The sequence below is a fragment of the Photinus pyralis genome, unplaced genomic scaffold, assembly GCF_008802855.1.
Source record: "Photinus pyralis isolate 1611_PpyrPB1 unplaced genomic scaffold, Ppyr1.3 Ppyr1.4_LG1, whole genome shotgun sequence".
NCBI lineage: Eukaryota > Metazoa > Arthropoda > Insecta > Coleoptera > Lampyridae > Photinus > Photinus pyralis.
The window spans coordinates 24,532,484-24,559,681 of NW_022170249.1; the positions used below are offsets into that span (position 1 = coordinate 24,532,484).

Below are 27,198 nucleotides of genomic sequence, written 5' to 3' on the forward strand. Positions count from 1 at the left end.
TTTCAGATTTTGACGATGTTGCTGTGCTGTTGAGATGAAGAAGTGCAACCGATCACGAAAAGAGGTCGAGGAGAAGAGATGTGCCTGGTAGAAATTAACTCCTTTCGTTGAGCTACCCTCTCCTCTCCACCCTCACTTATCCCCTACCCACTGATCTTGATTAGGAGTCGCGGGGGAAAGACTCCTTTCAATGAGACTTTTATAAAATAGCATGAAGGGTAAAAGGTGGGTTTTAAACCCTCCATAAGCTACCTATTGCAAACAATTCCAAGGTCCGGGCGGATGGACGCACAGTCTTTTAATATTTAAAAAAAATGCGGTCAAAATGCCAAGTTGCATTACGGTAGAAGACAAGACCAGTTAGTTTATAAAGACTGATGGCAGAGTTTAAGTGAATGGATTGGCATTTTGGAATCTACTAGCCATTCTAAAACAGACGATTGCCTTGAATTGTTTACGGAAGCAAACCTACTGCAGTAAAAAAGACATAAGTATACTTATAATAAAATATAAATATGGTATTACTAATTAGATGCAAGAATTATGCAAAATGAGTGTTGGTTAGAAAAAGCGCAGTCTTCCGTGTGTGTCTGTAGCTTATTTGAATTTTAAAATTTGTGCATTTTTGCAAAGTTTGTGCCAATAAATATTAATGTAGGGATCTCTACATATCGCGGAAGTATAATATATAATATATTCTAAAAAGCATTATCCGGGTCACTCTGTAATTGGGCGCAAGCCTGTTGAAGACCCAGAACAAGAGAGGGATAATAAATAATAAAATAATAAATAACAAATAAATAGTAGTTGTTGAAGTGTACTAATATGCAAACTTGATCTCTATTGGTGTTCTCCATGCAACGTAACAAATTTCTTCTCTGTTCGTCACGAGGTTCGTCATTTCTTCATTACATAATTCATAGATCATAACGTGCCTTTGTATAAGACCACGTTAATTTCAATTGGGCCTTTTCGTCAAGTTAAATAAAAATCAACTTACTTACTCATGCAAAGAGCATCCTCAAAGCGTGACAAACTAAAAAAATTACTGGCATGAATTTCTATTACATTGCGCTTTATGCATGAACGTCCGAGATAATTAATATTAAATCGGCGCAACAATCCATGCAGGTCGAGATCAATTAATAGTTATTTATTATACAAGACGATAAAGGGATGTTTTACCATCGAGTGAAAGATGTTAATTCACGAGATGGTTAGGTTCCCTTTATCGTCGTGTATAATACAAGACTTTATTTTATAGCAGAAGCCATATAAATCATTGTACAGCTTCTGACAATTGCAATCGTTTCCATAGAAACAAATATGTTCTGTGTCATTTTATATCGTGCATTTGAAATAAGAATGACAGATGTCACTAGAATGCACAATCAACTGCTTCACTTTATCTACCCTTACGGTTAAAGTGATCACTCTCTACTCTCTCTACTCATTCAAACTATTTCCAGTTGATAGTCGATAAGCGTGTCACCCGACAATCGGACTACAACCTAACCGTCTTTCATATTAATATTCAATCATTAAAAAATAAAATTTATTTGTTACTCAGTTGTAAACGTTGATTAACAAGACAAAACGCAAACGGGTAAACGTCATCTTTAAACGCTACTGACTTGTAAAACTGACAGCTGACGTGTAAAAATGTTACAAGTTAGTAATCTAGTAATTTCATTGGCCAGAATTAATGCGAAGTCTCTGTTACATGGATAATATGATATTTTAGACATTTCTTCGAGATCAATTTAAGAACTAATTATTTACGTTTACTATTGTTTACAAATGAGTAACAAATAAAATATTGTACATTATACGCCAGGCGAGACGCCAGGTAATAGTTTTTACTAGGCTGTAGGAGATGACAGGCTCGCCTGACGGCTCGCCAGCCAACTTCTCCTATCGCCAGTAAAAACTCACTTACCTGGTTAATAATGTAAAATACTATAATGAACTTGAAGCATTTATAACTGACAAAAACTTCGATTTAATATGTCTAAGTGAGCATTGGTTTATCGACAGCGAACTACTAGTATCTCTTAAACTTGGTGACTACTCAGTGTCGTCCTTCCATTGCAGATCTTCGTTGACTCATGGTGGAGTGGTTATTTTAAATAAATCGTGTAGTTCTTATAAACCTTTAAAATTTATTAACGACTTGTCCGTTGATATGCACTTTGAAATCTGTGGCACTCTCATTAACTCTTACACTGCTGTAATATGTATTTATAGGTCTCCTAATGGAGAATTTGATATTTGATACCTTTATGAGTCTACTTCAAAATATGCTCGACAAATTAGTTAATTTTAATATTGTTCTGTCAGGTGATTTTAATGTTCATTTTGGTAAAGATTACAAATCACAACTGCTCTGCGATTTTCTGGAAGCAAACGGCTTTGTCCAGACAATCTTCACTAGTACTCGTGGAGAGAATTGCCTGGATAACATTTTCATTAATTTTACATGCTTTAGTTATTCGATAAATACTGGTTTGTCTGACCATTTTGGTCAACTCATCGAACTTAAAGTTGAACGCATCAGCAGTGAAATAACCTGTGCCAAGCTATACCGTCCCTTATCGAGTACAGGTATGTAACTATTTTTTGTAAATTACAAACGTGTAATTGGAAATCAATTATAAACTCTGACGCAGGCGACTGTAACGCAACATGGACTGATTTTATGAATATGATTTGTAACTTCTGCTATACTTGTTTCCCTGTTGTAAAGATTACAAAAAAGGGGACCACGAACAAAGTCAGTTGGTTTACTGACAAATTACGTAAGCTCCGATCGAATTTACAACTGATCAGTGAACTACATTATATATATAAATCACCAAATTTATATCATTTAAAGAAATCGCTCTCTTTACATTACAAAAAAGAGATTCGACTTATTAGAAACTCTGGGAATTCCAGCAGATCTATGTGGTCAATAATAAATTCGCATAAAAATTGTAATATTGAATCACATTCGTCTTTAACATGCGATGATGTTAACAGGTATTTTAGCAGTATCGTTGAGATCTTGGGCAATTTGCCTAACACTGCCAACGACCCCGTTAGCTCTTGTAATTTAAAGATTTCCGATAATTTGGTATTCGACTTTAAATTTGTTTTGCAAGTCGACACACGTGACTCCATCAAAAGTTTGAGGAATAGCAGTTCAAGAGACATTTTTGGTTTTAGCGCGGCCTTAATAAAACGTAACGTTAGTGTTTTCGTCGAACCTTTAACTAAATTAGCAAACATCATTATCAAAACAGGTGTTTTTCCTGAAACCTTAAAGTTGGTTTGGTTATTCCACTTCTTAAAAAAGGAATGGATGGAAAGAGTATTAGCAGTTACAGGCCAATCTCTATTTTGCCTGTGTTCAGCAAGGTCATAGAGAGACTTCTGTATAAACAAGTAGGTAATTGACTTTTTTGAATCTAATAAGCGGCTCTATCAGTATCAATACGGTTTCAGGAAAGGTAGATGTACTTCTGACGCAATTATTTCTTTCACCGCGAAGGCTTTACACTATTTCGAAAATAAGCAACACATGATAGCTGCTTTTGTTGATCTCACTAAGGCTTTTGATTGTGTATGCCATGATACTTTAGTCCGCAAGCTTAGTGAGGTGTATCACTTTAGTAAACGGAGTTTGTCATTAGTGTCTTCATTTTTGTCTAATAGGTATCAATGTGTCCTCTTTAACAACGCAGTATCTAACAAATTACACATCAAATACGGCGTACCGCAAGGCTCTATCCTTGGACCCTTGCTATTTTTAATTTATGTTAATGATCTACCGTCCCATTTGCCACCGCAGACGCAATGTATTTTGTACGCAGATGACGCTACACTAATATCGAGTAGTATGTGTTATGATTCGGCTTATGCCAACATTCAAGACGGCATCAAACTTATTTCTCGATGGTGCACTGATAATACTTTGAAACTAAATCCTGCTAAGACTACTATCTTGCCTTTATCTTTAAGAAAAGATAATATCGTCTCTAATGGTGCTCATTTCACATTTCTAGGTTGTGTGATTGACAGCAAATTAGACTTCAAATATCACTGCGATAATTTGTCAAAAAATTGAACACGTCGATATTTTTACTTACTCGGTTGCGCAACTGCACATCTTTAAATACCATTAAAGCAGCATATTTTTGTTTTGTGCATAGTTCTCTCTCATATGCCATCCTCGCTTGGGGACATAGTTCTCATTGGCAATGCTTGTTCAAACTACAACGTAGAGCTGTTCGGGTTCTGGCATCTTTAGGTTATAGAGACGATTGTCTTCAAGCATTTATCGATCTCAGAATCTTAACACTTCCTTGTATTTATATTCTTGAAGCCCTATGCTATGCTAAACGAAATATATCTCTTTACACACAACAAGTTGACGTACATACTCATCACACAAGAAAAAAAAACAATATCCGTACTGATCTATGCAGACTGTCAAAATCACAAGAAGGAGTACAGTACCAATGCAAACATTTATACAACTGCCATCCCTTAGATATAAGGATTTTAGACTACCCCATATTTAAGAGACGCATAAAAAATTTTCTTCTGTGTAACGCATTTTATTCTTTTAACGAGTTTGTGGCTAGTGGTAGATTATGTAATTAGTTAGCGTTTTTATTGCGATTTTACTGTTTTTACCTGTCTGTTTTTAGTTTGTTTGTTATATTGTTTGTTATATACTATTATTTTTAATGTTTAATGTAATTTCCCGTTTCTTTTGACGAGTGTAAGTGTAATTCACCTTCTCACAATTAAATATTATTATTATTATTAAACTTATTAAAATGTCATTTTAGCATATGCTATAAAATAAATACTAACCATCGATTTATTTATGGATGAAATTCTTTATGATCTTCAAGCCTGACAATAAATTAGGTGATATGCTACTTACGTAAAGTGGTACATCGGAAGGCTTGGGATTATGCTTACTGCTACTTCCTTGAGCAATATTGACTCCATAGTATTGCTGCCACACGCTCGGCTTGCTATCCGGATTCGACTGCAACAGACTCCTCTTCCTCTCTGCGCCATTACCATTTGGAGCACACAACTTATCATTGGCACTACTAACTTTAACGTTCGTCCGACACAACGTACCGTATATAATTGCGTTTCGAATACCTTGCGACTGTAAGGCAGCGTCGTCTTGTGGCAGCGTAAACTTAGCAACGGGATAGTGTTTTACGGAGTCACTAAAACCACTACTGGACGATCCCGAAGGAACCTGATAGATTTCGTCCGCCTCGTCCGAAATTCTTCTCTCCCTGGCACTGTTCAGCTCCGGCGAACCTTGGCTGGAATTCCCGCTAGAGGACGAGTTAGTAAAGGCTCTCACGACTGAGTTAACCTGCTGAAGCTTGCTTAGATTGATGCACAATTTACGCATGTCCTCCTCGGTCGAGTTTCTCAGCAAACCTAGACTGGCAGTTATTTTTTCTTTGACCGCCTTCAACATAACTTCCGGCGCGACGTCGCTCTTACCCTCTATTGTAGCACTGATGCAGTTCGAAAGGTCGACTAAAACTTCACGTAGCGAAACGTCTTTCTCAAGACTGACTTGGTCATTAGGAACATAACTTGTGCTAGTGTACAATAGTAAAGCTTCGTCAACGAGCGAATCGTATTGACTAATGTGTTTCAGTCCGTTGGGCCAAATGGGTTTTGGCACGCCCAAGTCCACTTTGCCCTCAGGAATTGTAGTTAGCGTACCCCTGGTTGACGAACCCGAACCTAGCGATGGTATCGACTTCGATTTTACGCACAGCGGTGCAACCTGAATCGATTTAACGTACGCCGAATTTTGTTCCACCACCAAATCATCGCGCAACCTCAACCGCTCGTCGCTAGGTCCCACGCGACTTCCGCAATAGCCGGACGAGTCGGATTTTTCGGCGCTTGGCGGATAACTATCTCGCGTAGGAACCGTTTTCACCTTAACCGCAGTCGACGGGCAACCGTCATCGAATATCGGATTCACCCTGAAAAATCAACGAATGTGCAACGAAAAATCGACGGTGAATACAAATACCTGCTGACGGAATAAATTTTGTCGCCTTTCCGTTTCGGGCCAATCGCCGCGAGGGGATCCTCGGTTACCTCTTCGGCCTGTCGATCTGGGGAACCCTTTCGTGGACCCAACCATCTTAACATTTTACTCCAGTCTAGCTTCGCATAATTTTGGCATTGTCATTGTGTGTTCTATCTGAAAGCAAAATGTTTGTAAATATTAAGAAAGTAGGTCGCGGAGAAGATAATAATAAATTTAATATCTAATACGGGTAGCATGTCAAATCGGGGTTACTTCATATCTTATTTCCAATTGCAACAGTTCTTTGTTAGTTGGATTTCATAAGCAGCAATCGTTTTGTTTTACTAGAGCGTGTAAATAGGAGCAATATATCAACGTCGAGTACCTGAAGTTAATGCACATTTTATTAATTTTTATGGTAATAACGCCACAAGTTTTTCGTTACTTCCGCAAATTTTACTGCTGGAATGTAAAAAGCCCATCAATTTATTCCGGAGACTTTACGAGCTCAGGTTCATTTTAATTTCCGTAACCGAGCAATGGACGCATCAACAAGCATCGCATATTTGACATGTTTATCAGGAATTATATGATGCTTTGTTCCAATTTCCAAAAGCTTTTCACGATATCAAATTGGAGTACGTAGGCGTTTACAAAAAGGTGCAAAATCTAGAGACCCTAGGAAAAGCCAATAGTTCCAACATTAAAAAAATTAAATAAACGAAATTTTGGACTTTTGGCACTGTTTACCTCATAAGGTTTTTATTTGTTATATTGATTTTCGTGTTTCTCCATTTTTTCCCAATGACGTTAAGTTCCTGCTTCCAACCATTACCAAATCCTTTGAGAAGCTCTACATGAAGCGACTGAAAACCATGAACGGGATGGGCCCATTTTTTTGGGCATTTTTTCAATAGAACTCTGGACAACTCAATTTTAAATGAAAATTTAATCTTTTTTCTCAAATCCAAATTTCATGAATTCTTGACGTCAATAAATTAAATTTTTTCTTGATTTAAAACGTTAACGAATTCCAGAACCAAAAACATTCTTTAATCTAACATAGATCATGCATGTACGTCATAAAACTTTGTAGATAATGTCGACGATACATACATAATGGAATAGAATATAAAGGGATCTGCAGTTTGGAAACCCTCGGCGCCTTTAACCGTCTTGGTCTAAACTTGGCTGTTTGTCTTCTCGATCTTCACTTACCAATCTTAATTCATCCGCTTGATAAAATTCGCATTTGGTATAACATTTTCAAATCCGAAAAAACCCCTTATCCGGAGTTACTGCCTCAGCCAAGGAAAATTCTCTTTAATCACGACACACAAATTTTTTCGAGTGCGAATCTTTTTCTAAATGTATTAAAGAATCATCACAAACGGTTACTTTGGGCGTAATTACGATACAAATTTATTTAAACATTAACTGGTACGTTTCCCGATCGTATCGGATACTGTAACGAAGCTATAAGAAATACCTCATTTGAAAAGTTCAAGGCAAGAATGCAACGTTGATTCCGAAATGAAATACTATAATGGTAAACAACGTCATGTAGACGTTATTTCGGTCTAAACGCCAGGGATAACACCCTGTATATGGGCATATTGCAATTTATTAAGTGTAAATCTGGGGGATTATTAACGTATAATACAAGGTTGGTTTATACTACTTGAATTTGTTATCACGGTGTCCGTTTTCCCTTTTAGAATTGTTTGGAATTGGATTTTTTTCAGGCGAAATTTAATTAATGCAAGTGTTTTCATCGGTGTTTTCCAAAAATTGCGCGTTATTTTCGGTGTAAGTGGGGTGCGTCCCTTGGAAGTTGGAGTTATAAAGTGTAATTGTGACTGGCGGTGCTTTTGAAAATTCTGAATAAGGAGATTATTTTATAGTAGAAATTCCGTTTCCTTAAACACTAGAATCAAAGTAGCAGTATAGCATTTAGTGAAGTTTTCGGTCACTGAGTCCGAAACGGTGTTAGGTTTTTAAAACTTAGTTGAACACCCTTGATACGGAGCAAGTGTACCCCCAACACATTAAATTAATTACTCTTGAAGTAAAAGAAGTATATCTTGGAAAAATTCCAAGAAATATCTTATAGGTGTACTTAGAATGCATTGTGACTTGAACTTATTAAATTAGAGGGTACAACGTATGACATAGTTTGCCCATAAGATTGATATTGGTCCGTGGGACCAAAACGGGTAATCGATCACTGATTTTCAAGCAGGGGCCGAAGGATTAATTATCTACCGTCTGCGTGAGGGGTATTATGTCCTAACTTTCTTATAGAGTGTGGCCTGTAGAATCCATAATTTCAAACAGTTCCGAGATTGGGCTACTAGTTCAAAAGTTACAGCCCTTTGATGTTTCTTCCGAAATTGGTTTCTAGTCTATAACTTTTGATTGAGAAGTCTAATCGAAAAAGTACGAATTGTTTTGGATTCTACGCACCAAACTTAATAAGAAAAAGTCTTTTCCCGAGAAATTTTGGTGTAGTCGATTTTTGGTAAAAAAGGAAGGTTATACACTGCCTTTTTTTGAGCCCCAAAAAAAAATTGTCTCAGATCGACCCGGAAAAAAAATTTTCTTATAGAATGTGGCCTGTAGAATCCATAATTTCAACAGTTCCAAGATTGGGCTACTAGTTCAAAAGTTACAGCCCTTTGAATTTTCTTTCGAAATTGGTTTCTAGTCTATAACTTTTGATTGAGAAGTTTAATCGAAAAAGTACGAATTGTTTTGGATTCTACGCACCAAAATTAATAAGAAAAAGTGTTTTCCCGAGAAATTTTGGTGCAGTCGATTTTTGGTAAAAAAGGAAGGGTATACACTGCCTTTTTTTGAGCCCCGAAAAAAAAATTGTCTCAGATCGACCCGGAAAAAAAATTTTCTTATAGAATGTGGCCTGTAGAATCCATAATTTCAAACAGTTCCAAGATTGGGCTACTAGTTCAAAAGTTACAGCCCTTTGAATTTTCTTTCGAAATTGGTTTCTAGTCTATAACTTTTGATTGAGAAGTCTAATCGAACGGACAACGGACATTGTACAACCGACATTGGGCAACAGACATTGGGTCAATTCAAATACTCTTTGAAAGTATTCTGCCCTGCTCTGATTGGAACTGGTTCAACTATTACAATATTACAAATATTAATGAAAAGTATAGGCAAGCATTTCTTTCCTGCAGGGATTTTGTTTTTAATTTTGTTGTATCGGAATCAATTTTTGTCATTGTTAATCAGTTAATTGTATGTTTATTCGAATCCAGACTCCATCTGGCCCCTATCATGTCAGATTTTTTTCTATTGGTGCCCAAGATTTATTTCAAGTGTTGATCAAAATGTGTGCAATAAATTCTTTGGAATTTTTTGAAGTTGATCGAGGCTACCGAGTCTGTCGAATTGAGGAGCAGAAGAAAGGAATTTAAGCGACGCTGTATCTCTTACAGTTTACGAGATCCCCATAGTGAAAATGAAAAAAAACTAATAAAAAAGGAGTAATCTGTCAACAAATTTGGTACCATCTTCTGTTTCTTAAATTTTAATCTTAATTTTTTATCAGAGAAACTTATAAGAATATTATAAGTGAGGAGCTATCTGTTAATAAATGTTATACGTTCTTGAACTTCTATGAACTTCGTCATAGAATTGCACTCTCAGGCACAAGATTAGAAGAAGGGATGTGTCAAGAGCCATAGCAAATCTTAGGAAGAGAGTGGCACTGTGCTCAAAATTAGGATGTGGGCAATTTGAACACATGTTGTGATGTATTTTGTTCTAATTTTAATTATAATTTTCTTGCAAAACGAAGGTTCAATTCTGTTCAGATGAAAATCGAATTTCTACTTCTCTGACAACGCTGCAACCAGACAGATGGATCCAACTGTCAAACTTTTGTTTACAACAAAAGAACGTTTTCTTTTTCCAAAGCACTCTTCTCAAAAAATTAAAAATTGTATTTTTAGGAAAAATGTGATACTGAACCACCATGTGTGATATATTGTTGTAAAGAGAAAAAAGACGTAATCTCAAAATGTGAAAATTCAAAATGGCGCCCATAAGAAAAACTAAAGTTGCCACGTGTTTCTCCGTAATCTTGAAAGTTATTAAAAACAGGATGCCATATTTGAAATCTCCACTAAAAAGTGTCCGAATAATGTGTTAATTAGAAATGCCTACTACGATTAGTTTATCCAAGGTTTATCATAAAAAAATTAAAAACGAAAATCAGAAATTTTCGTTTTTTTGCGATATCTTCAAAATTATTGAAGATATTTTAAATTTCTTTTCAGATTCTTATTCAGCACGAAAATTGGCAACTTTGCCCCCATTTAACCAACTTTCTATCTCTTAAGATAAGTGAGATCCCCATAGTGGCACCCGAAAAATGGACACCGTGTATATATTTTGCATTAATTTCGAATATATATAAAAATATTTCCGTATATATTTAAAATACGTTTGAATATATATAAATGACCATTTTTTCGAATATATATAAATATACTTTCCGTACACTTATAAAACACTTTCGAATCTATATAAATGACGATTTTTAAAATAAATTCAGACCTAGTAATTATGCCACAAACAGCGCTTCATAATCTTGGTTTTAAATCAGGATAATTTTATTTTTAATTCACTCAAATTTTGTTGCCTCCTGCAACAAACTCTCGATCAAAAGCACACACTTTAAATCTCTAGTTTTTTCCGTTACAACAAAACTTTCGTGTAAAAATAAAATTATCCGATTAAAAATCAAGCTCTTGTGTATTTACCCCCGATAATTTGTACTAAGGCTAAGGGAACATAAAAGAGGAAATATCTGACATCTTCCGTTTTTAGGATGCTGATACAACCCCAGAGGAACTTGCATGATAATAATAATAAATTTTTACATTTTCTTGCGCCTAGGTGTCCCTAATAATCCGATTTTTAATCTATCAAGAGAACAAACAAGTAGGTAAGTAATAGGGGAGTCTATCGACAACTTTCACCTCTTCTTACGTTTAAGGGGTAATTTCTAAAAAGAAAATAATTCTATCAAAAGAACATAATTTTATACCGAATTTGTGTTTCTGTGACTAGATACACCAATTTTTGAGAGATTTCCTCTAGATACGTAAGATAGTGGTGCCTGTCGACAAATTGTACACTTTCTTGCGTTTTTGTGATTCTAGTACAACCAATAAAGAGAAACTTGTAACAGAAGAAGAATGCGTGAAGAGTTTTTATCCACGGAAGAGAACAAAAACTCCAACAAAATGAGGAGGAACTGCAAGAAAATGTCTTATCAGTGTGGGTTTACTTATGATATAGTGTCCTAGCTGTTATCGACAGGATTTGGAAACTACTTTTCTTTTCCACAGTAGATAATATCAAGCCAAATATAAAATACAGTTCATGCATGCTTTTTATTACAACGATGAAACGCAATGGACGTAGAATGAAAGTAATTTCTTCTATTCCCCTTTTATTGTCTAATAAAATATTATTAACGGCCCCAAACTCTTAGATAACAGAAAATTAATTACCCCAAGGAAATAAATAAATATTTATAAACATTCCCAAATGCATTTCAACGGAATCTACGCAACACTTTTACTTATTTAGATTAACAAAGTTATATTTGCGTGAAAAGAATTTCCAGCCGTTTCTTTTGGGTCAATTTGGCAGTAATGGTTAAAATATTCGAGTGTTATACAACTTACATGCTCGTGGGCACGTAAATTTCTTAGTTTTTGTTGTTAACTGACTTTCTTCTACGCGGAAATCCTAGCCAGTAAAGGGATTCACAATCAATTAAATAGAACAATCAATTTTTTCTGCGAGTATTAACTCGGAACAAGAAATTTTGAACCATTATCATTAGACGTATTGCCAAACCGAACGATTGGATTTCTCAATTTGCATCATCTTGACACAGTTCCATTTTATTTAATTTCCACATTATAGATTGTACAAAATCACAACCTTCTTTTACCGTCCATTTACACTTTCAAATCATTAATCTAATGATCAGTTGTTTGATAATAATTATTTGCGAATTGCGAAAGGGTCGATTACTTAAAGTGATCGAGTAAATTCAATAAAGCTCGACCTCTCCATCGCACTCGTTTATAATTATTAATACGTCGAACGGGTAATGATACTTATTATTATGCTTTAAGCCGATTATGGTCGCTGTTCGCACAAAAATTACATTTGGGTAAATTAAAAATTATATGCGGGTGTATTGTAAGACCTTGTATAAAATTTCTACACCTAACCACTTCTTTACTCCTACACATACCCGGAGAATAAATATATTGAGAATGTAGAAAGTGCTTTGATATTATGAATCCATCATTTCTTTTTGTTGAGAACCCAATCCGTCATGTTAGTACGAGACGGCTATTCCCAATGACCTGACAAGCTACCACCGATACGGTCCGCAATGAACTCCGTAAAAGGTTTTGGACAGGAAGTCCCGATGAAGTCCTCCGAGGCCAGAGGAAAGATTTAAGCATTTAAGTAATCTTGAATTTGTGCTCTGATTTAAATTCTTACGCCATCTAGGTATTTCCTTTAAACCCGTTTAATGAGATGTATGTTATTCCTGTACTAAATTTGTTATTACCTTAGTTCTTTATTTTCTCCACTAGAGGCCATCCGAGAGTTATAGGTTTCTTGTGCAATAGTTAATTTCTTCGCCGCTCGTAGTCGCGCATATGTTTTCCATGGTATTTCTAATCCCATCCCTTCTTTAAGTTTGTCTTGCCCACGAGTGGTATTTCTCGCGCAGTGGAGATTCTGCCGTCATATTGGTTACATGCAAATTATTTTTCTTCGGCGGGCCATTACTTTGTCTTGATTTAGTGTCTACCTGAATAAGGCCTTTGTTGGTTTTGGCTGTCACCATATATCTTTGGAGTGTTTTCTTATACTCTTTTTGATGTGCTTTTTTTTGTGTTCCATTGAAGCGTTTTACGGATTTGTATTTACACTTAATCAGTAAAAGGTTCGTAGATTCATGATTCAGCATTTTTCTTAATACGTGTTTTTTAGGTTTTTATGTTCCCCCAAGCCCCCATTTCCCTCAAACTTTTTCACGTAAATTAAATTAAATTATTGATCCTTAGTGACTATTAATTACGGGTTTAGTATACGATGTATTTCATCAGTGTCAGATGTTAAATATTCAGCCCTGTGATGTATCACTAACGTTAAACTTAACGTGCAGGTTACCTGTCAAAAACGTCATTTTTCCTATACTAAATAACGCCAAATAACGTTTTTTGGCAGATAATCTGCGCGTTAAGTTTGACGTTTCCTCGGACGTTTCTGATTGTTTGACTGTGTTGTTATCTGTTACAGAAAAAGCAGAAAGCGCTCTTCTGAATACAGAGGGTCGTTACGACCATAGTTCAAAGAATTTTCGACGACTCCTTGATTTTTGTTTTCTGCGGAAGCCTGTTTTGATTTTAATAATTTTCTCTAACTACGTCTTGATCCACGTTTTACTAAAAATTAATTTAAATTTAAATGCTGACATTACAGACCTAGATGTTATAGTGTCCTATTTGTCATATTTTGTAGATCATTTATTAAATCACCCTCGATCCCTATCAACTATTTTATTTCTTTAGCGCGACAAGACCAGAACAAGGATCTTTTTAGTCTTGTTTCCCTTTTAGTAAGTAGTCTCTTTTCTCTTTTGAAATTACCATAAAATAAAGGCAATTAAAAAAAAAGTGAACGTAACAAACTAGTAGCGCTAAATTTTTAATTTTTCAACTTCAAAAATCCCTTAGAAATCTTAGCTTAGCGGTAGCTCTAATTTGGATTTCATTTTTCGAATGGAATAGAGACAGGTAAAGTTGGATTCAAGGGTTACAGCAGATTGGGCATTACATATTTACATATCATAAAAAATTACAGGGTGTCGAAATTTAGAGGGATGATGAATTATGAGGCTAGTGGAATATCACGAATAAATCCGTAAGTATTTCGTGGAATTGAAGATTGTGCTTTCTGCGTCTTTTAATTTCTGTAGAGCACTTTTTTCATAATGGGTTCCGGATGTCTGAAGACGAGATGTCTCAACAACTAGAGCGCCATTGAAAATGTGTTAGCGGGAAATGCATAATTCAAATGGCATAAGAACGAAAACTTGTAGCAGATGCAGCGGAACGTAACTTTCAGGGAGTATGTGCGTTGGTTTTAAGAAGGTAATTCCTTTCTATAATTTTATACCATTTAATAAGTAATGTGTAGGAAATTGCTTTTGTTTATTACTGTTGATGTAATAGATACTTATTATCACAAATTTGAATTGGCAGGGCCTTTGTTTAAATTTGCGCAATGATGGTATGTGTTCATTTAGGATATAGGGCCGTCTTTAGGGGTAGATTTTATGCCTTTGTTAAAAACTAGCATAATTGTTTTTCGAGCCAAGTAAAATACACCGAAATCGCGCCACTGTAATAAAGATAAAAATGTCACTTTGAATTAATAACCATTACTCGAAGGATTCTGAATCGGCGAGTTTTTCCTTTGAAAGAAAACATGTGGAACTATTTCGAAATTAAATTACTTGTAATATACATTTATATCACCATTTAGTGTTGTTCTTTTTGTTGGCGAGGTGAAAAAGAGTTGGAAAATTTTGTAGTACGTTTCAGAGAAGGAAAAGGAAAACTTCACAGTAAGTAAAACCACAAAAAAAGCTCAAAATTTAGTAAAAAATAAACCAGCCGACGGCACGCAATAATTCATTTTATTTTGGTACAGTTTTAGTTCAGAATTTAAACGAAGGGATGTTTCAACCCTTTATTTCAACAAAGATCATTGCATGAATGTTTAAGAAAAACAATTAATTAAATTAAGAAAAAACTTTTGATTTGTACGTTTTGAAAAATATCAACCTATGGGCAATTGAAACCCTTTTGTATTGCATGTATTTAAAAACCCACTAGAATTGATTTGATAGATCAAAAAGTCAGCTTCATATTTTACTTTGTTCAAATTTCAATAACTTCCAATTTAGTGGGTCCAGATGAACTCTGAGTAAAAAATTGTGCCGTGTATTTGTTATTTGGTTAGATTTTAAGTGTAAGTTAGTTAAAAAAAACCGTGGCCACGAAAATTAACCTTGTTAATTAGAAATTGTAACAGTTTAAAATAGTATTAACCTTTGTAGTCATATTTCTATTTCCATTACCCTGTATTACATGTTCGCGCATCGTTGAGTGCAACCAATATGTCAATTCTCTAGTTACTTTTATATTTTTGTGTTGCCTGCCCGTTTTAGTCGATCTACCGATCAATGACGTCAGTTTACGGTAATTCGATACCTTGCTGTCATTGGTTTTAAATTCGTTTCCTTTATCGATAAGCATTAGATATTACCATTTATGGTATTGACATATCCATCGGCTCTCGTGGTTGGTTGGAATTATTCGTCGTCGGTTGCATCGTGACCGGAAACAAGAAAGTTAGCGTCTTCTTTTCTCGTCACCTGCTTTTAGAAAGACGGTCGATTTGTGATCCCGAGTTGGGGGTGCTTGTTATATCTTCCAGTGGTTGATTTTGGATTGAACACCCTTGCGAAAGCATCTTTTAACCAAGTCAACCCAAATTAATGTTTGCACCAAGCAGTTTCGTTTTAATGCTTGGGGACAAACTTCCGTAAGGAATTTTTTTTGTACTGGAGGAATTTCAAGCCACCTTAATCGGGGAATCCATCGTATTTATGGTATAAGAAGGCTACCTTACTTTAACGAAGTTCTTTTTTCTGTGTACTCTCTGCTTTAAGAGAGTCCTTGTAAGGAGTCAAAGCCCAACGATTCCGTAGCTTCTACTTACTCTCTAAGCGAAACACATCTACGTTAAACGACAACATGCAGGAGTTCCGTGTACTGTAAAATCTGCCATTGAAACGTTACTATCTCTAAGGCGCAGCCAAACAGATACTGCGGACACCAACCCTTTTGACACCTGTTGCGGTACATAGAAAACCGTTAGCCGTTTACACGTACACCAGGAATCTTAGGAACCAGAGACCTACCTATCGTAGTGGTGATATCTTATTATTGTTTAAACTATTGCCTTTGTGTATTTGCATTTCATTTAACCCATACTTATGTGGTAAATGTTAACTGGCCGAACACTAGAGCCACCCATATTACTCTTAATTAGTACGCTTGAAATTGAAAGGGAATAATTTGCTTTAATTAACTGCATTTACTCATGTGAAGTAAATCACCTGTGAAGTACAGAGCTCTATACTATGATTTAAACTTCGATACCCTACAAGCTACCAATCAAGGTATTCAATCCACTGTCAATTTAACCCATTAAACTCAATCACTGTGCAACGGTAGTGGGTGTTCTATACCTACTTTCAGGATTTTTGGTGTGAACTAGTTTCAGCTACTAAATTTATGTAATATTTCATTGGGGGAATTTTATGTAAACCTTGGAATTTGGGATAATTATTTCAACACTTATACTTGGGGTTGTTTAGTTTTTACATAACGTGTTTATTATACTTTATTGATTTTTGATTCCCATTTGTGGAACATAACTTTTGTGTTGGTGTTACGTATGCAGGTGCAATTGCACCCAATAAACACTTATTTTTGTGGGTTATCAGTTGCCTACTTTAAAGCTAAAGCTACCTTTCCTAGTTCCGGTAGTGGCAAGCGAAACTTAACTTGGAATTAGGTGGCGCCCAAGAGATTTTAATTGAAGCGACCAAAAGTAAGTACTGACGACCTAGGCTGGATCGAGGAGTTATAAGTGCCAATTACCAATTGAGTTAATTCTGTTACCCACAACCCTGTACATTAGTCTTTCTCTCTCCGCTGTTTGCTATTTGGTCAACAGAGCTAGCTGGCCGGTCAGCGGCGTGTGTTTTATTTATGAAGCACATGGTATTTTTGTAGTGCCTTGCATTTTGCTGCTTGCGCGTTATAAAATGTATAGAGAAAATCATAAATGGTAAAATCTGTAAAGGGAACCTGTAATTCTTTTCCTGTTTGATTATTTAGTCAAAAGATCCAAAACTTTATGGAAATTTTGTGTTTGATTTTGCGAGCAAGCAAATCAAAAAATAAAAGCTACCTTTTTTCAAATAAATTTGCAAAAAAAATGAGTTTTGTGGTAAAAAAAAAGGATTTTTCGTATTAGCAATTCCATATAAAGCGTTCTTAAATTCACACAAATGAGTATCGGGTTCTTTGGTTTGGGAGAATAAATTAATCTTAATCTTACCGCTTCCAAAATTGAACTTAGAACTTTTTAACGGTACATTTTACACGCTTATGTTTACACAAATTTGCGATACTTAATAACCAAACGATACATTTGAAGTTCAATAATGAACTCGCGTTCTTAAATACAAATTTTGTATCCACCACACCGTGCCAAAAGAATTTTGCGATACTATCTCTTGCAACAAAGCTCTCTCTTGTTCGGCCTCGCTATACATCCTAAACGGGCACGTTTCATAAGGAATCTAATGGGCGTAGGTACGGAAAGGAATTTAAAAATATGCAAGAGACAATTTCATTCCCCAACAGATGTGTCCGAATATATAGGCCATCGGTGGCACTCAATCATTTTCGATGAAACTGCAAGGACGAAATCCTCGCATTGTTGTTCTAATTGGAAGGCAACTTGCTTACGCTGATTACATCAAGTCAATAAGCAACATTCCGTGATCGAATGGCAATTAAGGCCGAACGGAATGATGGATGTTAGACAAACAGATGCAAAACCTGCACCGAAATGCGCAATTTCGACACGTTTGAAACAAATCGGGGGGGCTGCTGATTCAATTCCATCTCGGAACTTGATTAATTCATTGGTGGAAGCCATAGATCAAGACTTAAACCGTAGTAATCTAATTAGTATCTTTGATAAGTATTGTGCAATCGGAAGCTGAAACAGTTTTCATTTTCAAGATCGTCGATTTCCACAAATAATTGTGTAAGTAGATTTGGATTGTTTGTGACTAACAATTTATATTTATATTATTTAAAAATCAACGATATCTCTGGAATTATTGATCCAATTTGATTATTCTTTTTTTGTAATGAAAGCTCTTTATATGTGCTATAAATATTGTTATAAGTACTTTTTCGATAAAATCAACTGTCTTACTAAACTAGGAGATACATCGGATTTCGTTTTACACGACAAAAAGAGGTACTATAATGTTTCATTATTTACACTGCGAATTAAGTTTTCCTTGGTAAAATTCTGTTGAGTCAGCTTTTTCTGTAAACAACCTTAGAGTTGGTGCTATTCAGCAAATTCCATAAAGATTTTGTCGCGCTTTACACAGTAATATTGTGTAAACTGAAATTGCGATAAAGAAAACTGTTTGTTCAGTTAAAATTAATCAAGGGAAAAAGTTTACTAAAGGGATCCCCACGCACTAAACCTAAAATACAAGAACAAACCCTTAATAGCGGGTTTATGCTAACGTTCTTTTCTTTTGCCAACCCAAAATCTGTATTGATTATAAGGACCAACCACCGAAATCTGCAATTCAATCGATCATCATCAAATAGAATGAGCATTATTATTTAGAGAAATGTACCAAATTATATACTTAGATTGTTATATTTTACCTTACTTCGGCACCATTCTGGCATAAACGAAGCTATACACATGATCAATCCTCAAACTGTTTTGGGATTGAAAGTGAAACAGCTAAAAAAAGTAAAGAAAAAGAATTACTTAATCCTGCAGCACGTATATTCATAAACAAGTGCAGAAACTTTCTCCGCTTTGTACGGGAAGCGCGCTGAAGTGATATAATTTAATTAAGCCAAATGACAGCGTTTAAAATTACATTAAAGAGATTCCTTCATTATTATTCCGTAAAAAATAAAGATATTACCTAACTCGTTTCACATTTTTCTAACGCGGTTTTCTGTATCTTATTGGTGCTAAATGTCGAGAAGGCTTTACTTGGTGCAGTTGCATCAATCGTTAATTAATAACGTATAAAAATGTATTTGGGTTCAGTAATTGTTGTTAAACAGTACCAAGATTTTGCAATATTATTGCAATTTTATATGAAGTCTGTGCGAAATTTCTAATTTACGCAACCATATAATTAACATAGATTTAGAGTCACCCTAATGTATCATCGATTTTATTCTTAATATTTTTTGCACTCAAATCGGCTAGTTAAAATTGACTCGCGAAGCTCGCCTACCGAACAGTCTTGCTGCTTTATGTTAATTGATGTCATCAATTATACTACCTATAATTTGCAATAGTTATACGACATGGACTAACCATTTTATGTCCCTGTTAACATGTAAAAATACGGGTAGCCGTGTAAAGATCTAAAATAGTGGAGAATAACACTTTCTACATTATAATCGGTACCCAATTATAGTAGGTATATACTAATTGGAAACATTATTTCCGGTTACTTTCTTCCGAAAGACGTCTAATTTTTATCAGTACAATCTTTTTTGTTCTTGGAATTTGAAAATACTAGAAGAATGTACTGTAAGTTTCCCCCTTGCTTTTCTCACACTCCAATGTAATAAATGGACAACATGGACAACAAAATACTGAAAATCAGGGCAAATTCCATCTTTCGATCTGTTATTTTCCTCGAGAAAAAAATTAAACAAGATACGCATAGGAACCTCTTCTAAACGATCCATTTTGGACCGTCAAAGGTATTTGTTTTGGTCCCCTCTACAGGCCAATTTTTTAGACACTCGAATTTATCACACCCTGTACTACGTCACAAAATAAGAACGGCGCGTGACTGTATCTCACAAAGGATCAAGATACAGATTTGGGATAGCATTTTTTGAATAAAAGTAGCTCAGATAAAGTGCCAGAAAATATTTGTGGATTTCTACTCAATGACCTCTAGAGGAGGAGGGTGCATTCTAAAACAAAGAAAGAGGATTTGCTGTACAATGTTTAAGAAAAGGATAAGAAGAATTATATAAGGTACATGAGCATTACTGTAAAGCGCTTCCAGTTTCCCCCAAGGGGTTAAGATTTAGATTGGCCCAAAATATTAACCGTATGGTCTACCACCCAGCCGGCAGTACGTCATAGAGGTATACTTTAGTCGTGGAAATCTACCTACATCCATTAAGTTGTCAAAAGAAGATAGTAAGGGAAGTATTGCATTGGCGTAAAAAATGATCCCTCACTTTTTTGACGGAAATACACGTTTTGAAGCTCCAGGAATCCGAATCAAACCAAATCTCAATAATGTTGGTCTGTCTGTCTGTACTCCCATTTCCAGCAGAGCTTTTGGAAAGAGTCGCGCATGCGCAAATGTGTCAAAGTACCAAAAAACTGTCAATTTTTGACGTTTTTCCATTTTATAGCTGAACTATTGCATCGTGTGGGTGGTACCCGAGGTGGTACCTGTGCGATTAGCACACTTACTACTTACTAGTGGCGTAACCCCCCCCCCCCACTTTTTTGACAGAAATACACGTTTTGAAGCACCAGGAATGCGAAACAAACAAAATCTCCGTCCGTCTGTACTCTCATTTCGGGCTAAACGGCTGAACCGATTGAGACCAAATTTGGTAATCATATTCTTAGACATAAATCACATTGCTGAAATATTAATATAATAATAATAATAATCATGTCGTTTATTAAATCACGCTAATCATATAAGGTAACAAGAATATCTTAATAATATTATGTACAAGTGCGCAATTTAAAAGGGCAAAGTTCAGATGCTAACGGGAAGGGAAATCCATTAGCCCTGCTATAGTGGTATATCCGCCAAAAGGCGTTTTATGGTCAATTTTTCCAAAAAAATATCTTTGGTAGGCTTTGATGTTTGAAAAAAAAAGTTACATACTACTAAATCTGGTCTTTGTGAATAAGGAAGTTCCATGAAATCACGACCCCCCCCCCCCCAAAGGCAAACAAAAGCTGATGTAAATATCTTTCGAGATATCTTTGAGGGATAACCATCGAAGTTGCTTTTCCTTGGGGTATTCCATACCAAACTCCTCCGGTTACCCGGTGATGAACCGCCCCCCCCCCCCCCCATAACATACAATAATCAATTTCTGTCATCATCATTCTCGAGGAAGAGCCATCGAAGCTTCTTTTGCCTGGGGGTATTCCATACCCCCTGATGTTACGTTCTCGTTCGGCGTTCCCAAATGTTTAAAATAATCAATGTTTGTGGTGCTCGTATTGGGAGGAGAGCCATGAAAGCTCCATTTCCTGGAGAATACTCCATATCAGGAAAACTCAGGAAAACGAGCTTCGATGGTTTTCCTAAAACATGATTACACGCACTGAGGACTGTGAATATCTTGAGAGGGTTGTACATCACCGGCTGCTCTGGGGGTATGGAATACTCCAGTTAAGGAAGCTTCGGTGGAATTTCCCCGAACACGTTATCTGGTGACACATCCTGCTCCCAAAACATTTACAATCAGTTTTGTCATCATCATTCTCGAAGAACAGCCATCGAAGCTTCTTTTACCTGGGGGTATTCCATCCATACCCCCCAGAGGTACCTTGTCATTTCGAAACGTTTAGAACCATCAATATTTGTGGTGATTATGTTCGGGGGACAGCAATCGAAGCTCCTCTTCCTTGAGGGTATTCTAATATCAAACTCCCCCAGGAAAAGTAGCTTCGATGGATTTCCTTAAAAATGATCACACGTACTGAAGACTGTGATATCTTGAGGGGTCCATGCCACCCAGGCAAACAAGCTGTCCCCCGAAGATGATCACCACAGATGTTGATGTTATAAACGTTTTGGAAACGAGCACGTATCACCGGGAGCTCTGGAGGTATTCCCCCAGACAAAAAAAGGGTTCGATGGCCCCTGCTCGAGAATGATGACAAAAATTGATCACCGGGTAACCATCGAAACTCCTTTTCGTGGGAGTTTGTTATGGAATACCCTCCAGGATAAGGATCTTAGAAGAGTACCCGGTGATGCATCCTCCCCGAAAACATTTTCAATCAGCTATTGTCCTCATCGTTCTCCAGGAAGAGCCATCCAAGTTTTATTTACCTGGGGGGTATTCCATACCCCCCAGACCCCCCGGTGGTACGTTCTCATTTCAAAACGTTTAGAACCATCAATATTTGTGGTGATTATGTTCGGGGGAGAGCAATCGAAGCTCCTATTCCTGGAAGGTATTCTATACCAAACTCTCCCAGGAAAAGTAGCTTCGATAGTTTTCCTAAAAAATCACACGTACTGAAGACTGTGATATCTTGAGGGGTGCATGCCCCCCAGGCAAACAAACTGTCCCTCGAAGATGATCACCACAGGTGTTGATGTTATAAACGTTTGGAAACGAGCACGTATCACCAGGAGCTCTGAAGATATTCCCCCAGACAAAAAAAGGGTTCGATGGCTCTTGCTCGTAGGGAGTTTGTTATGGAACACCCTCCAGGAAAAGGATCTTCGAAGAGTACCCGGTGATGCATCCTCCCCCAAAACATTTTCAATCAGCTATTGCCATCATCGTTCTCGAGGAAGAGCCATCGAAGTTTTATTTGCCTGGGGGTATTCTATACCCCCCAGACCCCCCGGTGGTAGGTTCTCGTTTCCAAACGTTTAGAACTATCAATACCATCAATGCTCATGTTTGGGGGAGAGCCATCAAAGCCACTTTCACTGAAGGGTACTCCATACCAAACTCCCCCAGTAAAAGAAACTGGTTTTTTGTAAAAAATAATCACATGTATTAAGGACTGTGTATATCTTGAGGAGAGTATACATAACCAGGAGGTCTGGGAGGTATGAAATATCTCCCAGTCAAATGTTTGATGGCTCTTTCTCGAGAATGATGACGACAAAAGGCGATTGTAATTGGAAGGTGCATCACCATCGAAGCTCCTTTTGGTGGAGAGTATTCCATACCAAACTCCTCCAGGGAGTTCTTGTCATTATCATTCTCGAGAGAGAGAGAGAGAGAGACCATCGAAGCTTCATTTGTCTGGGTGGTATTCCCCCCCCCCCCCAAACCATTACTATTATGGTGCTCATGTTCGGGGAAGATCCATGGATCCTCCTTTTCCTGGACGGTATTCAATATCAAACTACCCCAGGAAAAGGAGCTTCGCGATCACGCGTACTGAGGACTGTGACAATTTTGAGGGGAGTATACATCACCGAGGGTCTGGGAGGTATGCTCTCCTGCTCACAGATTGAAACTTCCGCTACCACTTCCGCTTTAATCGGAATTTGAGGCAACTTTTGTTGTTTAAACGCAATGCCCATGTTTTTTAAAATCATGGAAAAGAGCAATCATTATGCGTATGGTTGATATACAAAAAAATGAAAAAATTCGTGGTTCAACATTTAGAAAGTTATGAAATGCAGCATACCGTGTGCTGTCATGATGCGCGCAGCTAAATTTTGAAGTTAATTTGGAAAGTCAAGGATAGAACCAGGACAAATACACTAAAAGGTCACCTATGTATTCTATTTGCCATGATTGTAACGTTTACTCTGAACCTTATGACATACTAACTACAACAAATTGTGAATTTATAAACATCTAATAGCTCAGGTTATTAACTTAATTATTCATAGATTCTAATTATTTATTTGTTAATGAACGATCGTTCCCTGCTTCATATATTCTTTTCTTTAGAGTTTATTATACGAATTTTTTTGTTTTGTTTTTATGTACCTATTATCAGGTTATCTACTATGTTCAATTTCAATTGTATTTAATTCTTTTTCTTTTAAATTTTTTATTTTTCTTCAGGAGGGGAAATGCAATGACGCACTAAGTGTGGGGCTCCCCCAGATACCGGGTATACCCACTAAAACCCCTCCTGAGGCATCGATTACTATGGTCATTTGCCTTATTAAATATATATAGGTATCAGTGTAATTTAGATTTTAGATATTAGGCCAGTATTTCTAAGATATATTATAACTGCTCCACATTGATCTTTATTTTTTAAATTATAATGTACCTAATGCTCGCACATTCTCCAATTAAGGCATATTGTCCTGTAACTGGATATGTATATCTGTTGGGCAATAAATTATTATTATTATTATAAAATAAAAGGAAAAGGTCAACGTGTTTCATTCCTCCGACACCCCGAGGAATACCGGAGACGGGCTGCTCAGAGTTTTCTGACCCTCTTCAGCTTAGAGAACGGGAATGTAAGGATGGGTAAAGGATGGGAACGTAAGGAATGGAGTTGGGGTGCTGAGAGGGAAGAGTACTGGTCCTGCATTCGCCTTGTAGTGCGAAGCTACGTACGTCTGAGGAAAACGCTCTGAAACAAACCCAGACAGAGCAGTCGGCAGCGGGAGTCGAACCCTCCCGAATAGCCGTCGGCAACGCAACCACTGCGCCACCGGCTTCGGTGGGATAGAATAAGCAAAAAACAAGATAGTTATATACAAAAAAAATAAGGGAATAAATAAAAGAATAAAGTTTAAATTGGGGATAAAGAAACAGTTTTATTTATTATTAGAGTAAAGGGAAGAAGTAACCATTTCAACAATTTAATTTAAATTTAAGGGGGGAAAATGGTGTGTTCTTCTCAATTACAATTTTTTTCCAAAAATATGCGTCATTTAGACTGCAACGGTGCAAAATGGCTGAATATAGTTTATTGTTAACACAAATTCCTGGGCTGTTTCGCAAAAATTAATAATAATAAAATTTGTTTCTGTTTATTTATTGTACTTATGTGCAAGTTAATTAATTATTACTTTGAAAAGTGTAGGGTAGTAAATAAATTTTAGATATAAACGAGTTAAGAATCGCGATATGTTGATATGGGATAGGTGAAGATAAGAAAAAAGGACTATTGAAATTTAAAAACTACCTCTTGTATTATGTGCGAGGCCGTACTACGAAGAAGAAAAGTGATGAGTGCGGTTTTATGGGGAGTATCTTGGACGCTTTTTCTTTGCTCGTGGTGATTTAAATAAAAGGAGCAAGTTTTCCACTAACAGGTCAACAATGCAGTTACCTGTCATTGCAAGGTTTAAATTATGTTTAAATTTAATGAGCGCAGGAAGAATTTAGTTAAAATTAAAGGTATTTTTTTGGATTTGTTTTGTATGGGGGTAGTTTTTTTCTTTCTTGTCAATTTCTTTAAAAAAAGAGGTTTGATTTTGTTTAAGTAGCATAATTTAGGATATTAATGTATAATATTTGTTTTTCTTGTACACGCTGAAAAGGGTTTAGGGATTTAAATCAGCACCCTGCGACTTATCTTTTCATCATGTGGAAAAAACAGTTACAAAGCCAAAGATTTTCCTCTGATGATAACCTGAAAGTTGCAGTTAGTACCTATACTATTTTGAAGAGCTACCAGAGAACTATTTAAGGTACCTGTTTTTGCAGAAACTGCAGAACTGCGTGGAAAAATAAATTTTGTCTCCTCGTAATTGCAAGTAGGTAATACCTCGCCGCCTGACAGAAAAACTTGACTGGTCTGAATGAAAGAATTGTGGCTGGTCATGGCCAAGAAATGCACTAACAATAGCTTGTGCAAATGTAACGGCAGAAGCACTAATTTCAGGAAACATCATTTGGACGGTCGTAGAATAACGATGAACGTAACGGTGACCAAAGGCAATGTATTAATTAATTCGATTACGTGAGGAATATCCGTAAGTGTCATCAATCGGAATAAATTAGATCACTCCAAACTGGACTAACAAAAAAAGTCTTTCGAAGCGAACAGGTTATGAATCAATGAGGCGATACACATCGGCTACGTTAAGGGTCAATGGTATAAGGAAGCGGTTAACCAGCTACGATTCTCAGAAATTGCACTTCTCGATGAGTCATTCCCGTAATAACAAAAAATGACACTACTTTTTTTGGGCGAGGAGAGTTATGCACTTAGAAGTAATTTAGAAGGTACTTACACACACGAAATACATAAGCCCCAAAGGCTTTCATCTTCGATACACGTTGAAAAGACTTGTGCAGCAAATCCTCTCATGTCCGTCACTCTTGAATTCCACAAATTAATTTAATTGTAAAGTATTCACCACAAGTACTCCAACTATTTGTTTATAAGAAACGGTTGTAATTACTACAAAGAGAGTGAGCTACAACTTTTAATTACCCAGAAGACCGACAAGTTTTCTTTACAAAGGCAAATTGAAATAAGACCTCCGCCCTTATTTGGTTGAAATTTTTGTCTTTAAATTGTGAAAGTAATTAGCTGCCGATTACACAACGGAAGTCTGTAAACAATAGACGATACCGCCAAGTTTATAAATAATTAACTTGACTTGCTTCATTGCTTAATTAACAAAATTTAAGCGATCTCGTTATCCACACGCGTATCTACCTCTACGCGTTTTAATTAGCAAATGTTCAACTACAAAGATGTTCATTACAGCTTGAAATCCAACATAATTACATAAATTTCGACGGCATTTTTGATTTTCTACGCTATGCAACATAAAATATAATTAGGTTGTTATTCGTTCAACATTAATTACAGTTGGTATTGTGTGTAGATTTTGTAATAATATTGAAGTACCCAATAATGGTAATTGGTAAAAGTAATCGGCTATAAATAAAAAAAAAGTCTAGTCGCTAACGATGCAGGGAAATTTCGCCCCTTAGGGTACCGAAAACCGGACCCGATTTAGATTTTTCGGTCACAATTTTGAAAATGTTCGGCGACCTACCTTTATCGCCCTCCCGATCCGACTTATGAAAGTGAAATTTATTGTTGTGTATTTTAATAAATCATCGAACTTCCATTAGAATCCGTCTACCAGGCGCGCGAACCACTCTCACTCAAGCACGAGGTATCTTAAACGTCGCGAAGAAAATAACAACCGCATGAAAAGACAACCGCCAACGAAACTGAAAGTTCTACTTCAGCGTTGGTCACTGGCCTGGCAAAGAGAATTATGCAAAAAAGGGGGGCTGTGACTGACTGTGCATGCAACATGCACGCTTATAAAAAAAACGTTAATGTAGTCTAAGAAGGAGGATTGATGTGAAACGTTCAAAAAGAGTCTAGCAGGATGTTGCATTGCAAGCAACTTTAAACAAAACGCGTCTTTTAATTTGGAGAAATAAGGAACATTTCCGGTTACGTTAACTTTATAGATAGCGTGTTACCAGTAT

General features: G+C 36.4%; 1 protein-coding gene across 3 annotated transcripts in view; it reads right to left on the reverse strand.

Annotated features, from left to right (window-relative positions):
- Positions 1-4,936: 4,936 nt before the first annotated feature.
- LOC116159788 overlaps positions 4,937-27,198 on the reverse strand; it is a gene marked incomplete at its 3' end in the record, with an annotated part of 46,187 nt that continues 23,925 nt past the window's right edge. Inside the window, 3 exon segments of one of the 3 annotated variants that reach the window (XM_031472867.1) lie at positions 4,937-6,023; positions 6,074-6,247; positions 26,751-26,953. In XM_031472867.1, coding sequence (XP_031328727.1) covers positions 4,937-6,023; positions 6,074-6,195 — 1,209 coding nt within the window. 3 annotated transcript variants of the gene reach the window in all.